The sequence below is a fragment of the Python bivittatus genome, unplaced genomic scaffold (assembly GCF_059951505.1).
Source record: "Python bivittatus isolate LINGU-HERP-01145 unplaced genomic scaffold, Pbiv_v1 ctg000470_np1212, whole genome shotgun sequence".
Lineage (NCBI taxonomy): Eukaryota > Metazoa > Chordata > Lepidosauria > Squamata > Pythonidae > Python > Python bivittatus.
In genome coordinates, this window is record NW_028277065.1 from 2,780,216 (window position 1) to 2,786,855 (window position 6,640).

The 6,640-nt window shown below is 36.1% G+C and overlaps 1 protein-coding gene across 1 annotated transcript; it reads right to left on the reverse strand.

Annotated features, from left to right (window-relative positions):
- Positions 1–777: 777 nt before the first annotated feature.
- LOC148215614 (olfactory receptor 6C1-like) lies at positions 778–1,731 on the reverse strand. Its single transcript, XM_088143082.1, has one exon. The coding sequence runs from the start codon at positions 1,729–1,731 to the stop codon at positions 778–780; it is 954 nt and encodes a 317-aa protein (XP_087999208.1).
- Positions 1,732–6,640: the final 4,909 nt, after the last annotated feature.

A 6,640-nucleotide genomic window follows, 5' to 3' on the forward strand; every position in this document is an offset into this window, starting at 1 on the left:
GGTTTCCACTCATAGTTACAAGATAGATGGGTAGAAAGAGTACAGAAAATATATACCAGGGGGCCCCAGCAGGATGTGAATTGTTCAAAGGAGATCTTTGGTAGCCAGTAGGCTGGATGGAACAACTGGCAAGTCACTGCTCAAACAACCCAATACAGGCAGGATTTTCTTAAGCCAGTTTAGAATCCAGCTGGCACAAGAGACAAACTTTAAGACCAAAGAAGATTATAGAAAAATTTACACATTTCTGTAAGGAGGATACTAATATTACTGATATCAACTAGAACAGATGCATTTTTCTGTGACACTATAACAAGTGAAGACAGAACCTGTTATTCATTAAGGCTTCATAATGCAGTAGTTTAATATTACCAGGTATCAAATTGAAAGAAAAATGCAATTAGAAAGTGACATCCTCTAAACCAAGTGGATGTGCAACTAGATGGCTTAGATATTAATCAAATATTTCCTTTGCCATCAATACACACACACACATAAGCACACACATATATTTCAAAATAATAGAATTTAACCAATATCCATAGTAAATGTTAAGCCTATTTAACAGTGAACATTTCATAGTGAATAAGGAAAAGAAGAAGAAGAAGGAATGCAGGGGAAAAAAGGAGGTACTTATACTAATACAATTATATTGATTTTCCTATTTTGAGCTCATTCTCTTGATTTGCTAAACGGAAGACTGCATTCCCATTCTGCATTAAAAGTAAATGTCAACAAACACATACAATTGAAAGAATTATATCTAATCCATTGATATCAAAGATGCTCAGAAAACCTCCTAAATGTGAATAATTCTTTTCTGAGGATTTCCTTTATGTCTTTGTTTCGTAGACTGTAAATGAATGGATTAGCCATGGGGGTGAGAACTGAATACAGGAGAGAGAAGCACTTTTTCATAATTTTGAATTTTCCAGTGGTTGGCAAAATGTAAACAAACATTAAGGATCCATAGAAAATGGAGACTACAGTGAGATGGGAAGAACAAGTAGAAAACGCCTTTTGTCTCCCATTCACAGAGGGGATTTTCAGAATTGCTCGGATGATAAAAGTGTAAGATGAGACAGTCATGAAAAATGTAGGTAACATTGCTATTGATGATGTTATCAAACCAGCATTTTCAATCACCCAAGTGTCACTGCAAGACAGTCTTACCAGTGGTGTGAAATCACAAAAGAAATGGTCAATTTCATATTGATTGCAGAATGTGAGTCGTGCCAACAAGGATGTTAAAATTGTGATAAGAAAGAATCCATTTATGCATGATATTGAAACTAGCAAGATGCATGTTTTGTTGTTCATAAGTGTGACATAATGCAAGGGTCTACATATGGCTAGATAACGATCAAATGACATTGCTGCCAAGAGGTAACATTCAGTAGCTCCCAAAGTGGAAAAGAAATGCATCTGTAAAATACAGCCCCAAAGAGAAATTGTTTTCTTGCCAGTAAGAAAACTGGCCAGCAGTTTAGGTAATATAGTTGAGGTGTAGCAGATCTCTAAGCAGGATAGATTAGAAAGGAAGAAGTACATAGGAGTGTGAAGATGCTTCTCCATCACAACCAGTGTAATTATGAGAAGGTTTCCAGATAATGTTGCAGTATAAATGATTAGAAATAATATGAAGAGAAGAGTGTTGAAGTTCTCTGTGTTCCCAAATCCAAGGAGGATGAACTCTTTTATCCTTGTTGTGTTCTGCCATTCTGAAGACATTTCAAGCTGATCTATTAGTAAGAAATCAAATGTTGAGGATCTGGAAATTTATGAACCATGTAGGCTTCTATATATTCAAAACAGGTAGTAATGTGTGAAACAGATTTTGCAAATATGTTCACTTTCCATGAGTTGTACCAAGCTTTGCATTAATTCCACAAAAATATGGAGCTGCCTCATTATAAATCACACTCAAATAAGGCCCACTGAAATTATGAAGAACTGATAGGACTACATAGATTTCTTTTCTTGTAAATATTTCCTCCATATAGAATTAATGGACTAGACTATTTACAAATTGCATATGTGTTGGATCTAAAGGAAAAATATACTTATTGCAAGAAAACTGTATGCTAGCAACACATTAGCAATTAAAAGCCAGATTTGAAATTCATGAATTTCATTGATAGCATTACTTTTTTAAAACATTTTGAGCTTAAATGTTTAAATAGAAAATAATCCTTTTCAAGTTGATTTCTGCTGATAGAAAAGATAAGAAAATATTAATAACAAAATGAAATTAAGAAAGGACATATAAACAGAGTACCTATGATTCTTGTTCTCAAAGGTGAAGTACTAATGTTCCAGTTATCATTAAAAGTAACCCTTTGAAGGGTGTGATATTTCAAAAGAAACAGGCAATGTTTTATTGGTTATGGTCAATGAACATTATCATTCAACTCAGTTGCATCCTCAGTTGCAAGGCTGTGAAATTTCAAAAGAAGAAATATTTTATTGGCTATAGATAGTGAATATTAACACTCAACTCGTTTATATATATATTCTTGATGGTATGAAGTGTAGTACAAAACAACCAGAATAGTCCCAAGAGAAATGTTTGTTCCAGAAGATAATTGGGCCTAGTGGAAAGGAAGGTTTGGGGGAGGGAGGAGAAAGGACAAAAGCACATACACAGACACGCAGACACACAGAGAGAGAATAAAACGGGCTTTTTATTTTTTTCTCTCTCACCTCTACCCCCTTATTTTCTTAACATTTCCAGTAACTGCTAATCAGGGAGAATATTAGTGCTCCAATTGATGTGGAATTACACAGGGAAATTGGCTCAAGGAGAATGCTAGAGAATACAACTTTTCAGAAATTCTGAGACAAAATCTATTTGTTTTAATATATTTTTTATTTTTATTTAAACTGTGCTATTCACATTATTCAATCTTTTTAATGTAACAAAGGACATTGGCATTCCCAAAATTGAGAAGATGGTATAAATTAATGGAATGTAAGAGTTGGGAGGGACCTTGGTGATAATCTGTTTATAGCCCCTGACCAGTGGTGAAATCCAGCACCTCCTGCAGATAACCATCTAGCTCCTGTCTATATAAATCCAGTTAATATCCATCGCCTCCCAAGACAGTGTATTCCACTTTCTTACAAGGAGGGTGGAGGAAAGATGGTCATGAGGAAGCACCTCCTGAATATGGTCTTTCAGAAAGGTTGCTCCTATTCCCCTTTACCTCCTGCATCTTAATTTACTTAAATTTACCTCACTGTTTTAACTCTATCCCTATATTATCTTTTTTATCTTAATTTATAACACTTCCCACTACTTGCCTGAACCTTCTGATGCATGGATTAATTAGATCAGAGAAAAGGAGCAGTGTCAATATGGGGAGGAGGAAGAAAAGGCACCACTCACATTCTGCAACATAGGCTTCATCCAAGCCCTTGAAACACCTGAAAGGTGACAGATATGTTCGAACCAAGCAAGTATGGTCCATAAGTAATAGAAACCTTCTCCTCAATACTTTAGTATGAGAACCTCAGGATGAGACTGAAACTGACAAGTTATAGATCTGCTCTCATCTCTACAAAAGGATATTTCCTCCCCTCAGATTCTAGATCTTAAATACTTAAAAGATGGCAACATAACTGACTTCAAAGAGAAAAGTCTAAGTACCAAGAACTTAAACTTCACCAAAGCCCTGCTGATCTCCAGGAAGACTCTTTGATTCTTCAAGAGAATATATCAGACACCTTAAAATCATGGGATTTATACTCATTGCCATTCTGTGTGCTATACCAGATACTAAAGTGGATACTTATAACCCTCTTTTCCACTAGTTGACCTGAGTCCTTGCTCCTCACCTAAATTGCCCCTTCAAGAAAATGAGGAATGCTTGTTAAGACTAATGCCTGAGAGAATATGGTGCTCTTTGTCATCAGCTATAGCAGCCCTTTGGGTAGCTAACAATGTTTCAGAACATCAGCATGGCAACTCTTCTGTCAATGAATCTCATAAAAGCCACAGCTTGCCACAAAACCCCCTCTGGCCCAGACACCAACAAGGATCTGACCAAGATTGAATAATCTGTAATCATTGTGCACACTGAGGGACTCTTCAACTGCATTACATCTGCAAATTGATTGAATGAGCTCTGCTCTTCAACTTAAGATTTCTGTATACCTTCAGTAACCACTTGTGACCAAAGGCATAAAGTTTGTATTCACTTTCTGACATATAATGTAGCCAGCTGGAAGAATAGAACATTTGACAGGGATCTGATTGAATTTCTTTCTGACTTTGATGGTTGACTGCTGACAATATCCAGGCCTATCTGCCAAGTGTTAGAACCTGGTCTGCCCAGCACAAAAGTTAAAACTAAAGGGTGCACTTCTGGAGGGTTGACCTTGTTTGTTAAGGAGTAATTAGGTTGGCAGGGCCAGAAATTGACTCATAAGGTTGATCCTTCCCATTTTCTAGTAAATAAATTGAAGCATAAAAACAAAGGACATTCTTTTGCTGAAGGAGAAGAAACATCAATAACCTGCTATGCTGATGACACTACTCTAATAGCTGAAAATGCAAAGGTTCTTCAAGGTCTACTAATAAAATCCAGGAAGATAGTGGGGAAAAAAATGGAACTCAAATTAAATATAAAGAAGACCAGACTAAAGACAACATATATAACAACCAGCCTTAGAATACATAATGAACTGTCAACAGTAAAGGAACAAGCAGTCAAGAAATAGGCTGCAGATTAGCACTTGGTAGAGCAGCCATGAAAGCCTTGGAAAAGATATTGAGATACCATGATGTGCCTATACCTACAAAGATCAGAAGAGTGCAAGCAAAGGTATTCCCTGTGACACTCTGTGGAGGTGAAAATTGGACTTTGAAGAAACAAGATAGGAAGAATATTTATGCTTTCGAAATTTAGTGTTGGAGAAGACTCTGAAGAATACCTTGGACAGCCAAGAAAAACAAACAAATGGATCATTGAACAAATCTACCCAGAGTTCTCATTCAAGATACAAATGACCCAGCTCAAATTATCCTACTTCAGACACGTTATGTGAAGACCCAGCTCTCTGAAAAAGGTTCTAATTAGGAAAGGTGGAAGGAAAGACAAGAAATTTGCAAATCAATTTGGGATTACCTAGAGAAGTTGACTCAAAGAGAATGCTATGAACTATTAAAGTTTGGAACTTTTAAAAGAGAATCAGTTTCTTTTAATATGAATATCTTCATTTGAATTGTATCATTAATATTAATGATCTTAATAAAAAGTAATATGGAATGTTCCACATTACTGAGAAATTCCTAAAACAGAACCTGCAGCACATATATTACTGAGTGAAACCTGAGAAGATGCAGGAAAGGAATGTTAACTTTTAAGCTGTTTGTTGTCCCTCCATATATGTTCACATATTAATACTTTAAATTTATATACACTTGTATATGTATATAAGCTTAGCTCATATTCCTGACATAGCAAAGCATTGTTACAAGTATCCAAGACATACCAGTTGATATAGAACCTGGACAATCAAAGGTGCCATTGGTGGAAGCCTGAGGCCACAGCATCATTATATTGTCCCCCAATAATCTTCTCTTCTCCCAGGTGAACACCTTCAGTGTCTCCAAATCTTCCACCTATGTTTTTTCTTCTAGTCTTTTTTCAACTAGGTTGGTGTCCTCTGGACACAATACACTTTATAAGGGTCTTAAAATATGTCACACAGAACCTGAAACAATTATCTAGGTGTGGTTGCATCAACTCAGAATAGAAGGCAATATGATTTCCCTTGATCATGACATTATATTTCTGTTGATGCAGGCTAGAATTGCCTTTCCTCCCCCACTTTTTCTGCAGCTGCATTTCAATACAGCCTTACATTCAGTTTGTGTAAATCTTAGACATCCAGATCCCTTTCATATGAAATGACAATGGGTATGGTTCCTCCAACCTCTTCTATTTTCATTTTTTCTTCCCATACGCAAAAACTGCATTTCTCACTGTTGAAATTTATTTGGTTGATTTCTGCCATTGCTACATCTTGCTATGATCCTCATGAATCTTATTGATATCCAAGGTATTTGCTGCCTTCCTCTTCTATGTCATATGTAACCTTGATTATTGTATCATCCACGTCATGTGTAAATATCTTGATTTAAAAAGAGCCTTTGGGACGTTCCTCAACTCTTTCTTCCAGTTTAATGTGAGCCATTGCTATGTACTTTGGGGGGCATAATTATTCAGACAATGATTTCTACAGCATCCCCATGGTCACCTAAATTTCATACTCTATCAGTAAAGGAGATCTTTTTAGTTTGGCTTTGTTTGTTTGTTTGAATTCCATGCAGTGCAATGCATTTTTTTCTACATGGTTCATAACTTACTGTTTAACTACCTGTTCCTGAGTTTCACCCATTATTGACATGAAGTTGATCAGTTTGCAATTACACTGGTACTTCTTCCCACTTAATGGAATGGAGCATTTGTCTTTCTCTAATCCAATGGCACTATATCCATTCTCATGTTTTTTTCAAAGAACACAGAAAGGGGTTGCAGGTTGACCTCTACAAAACTTCTTGAAGACTCTTGGATACAATTGGTCTAGTTCAACATATAAACTTTATTCATGGTAGCCAGGTGATCCCTAACCA

What these genes read in the sequence shown, in the direction of transcription:
- LOC148215614 (XM_088143082.1), bottom strand. Translation starts at nt 1,731, where the DNA reads ATGTCTTCAGAATGGCAGAACACAACAAGGATAAAAGAGTTCATCCTC.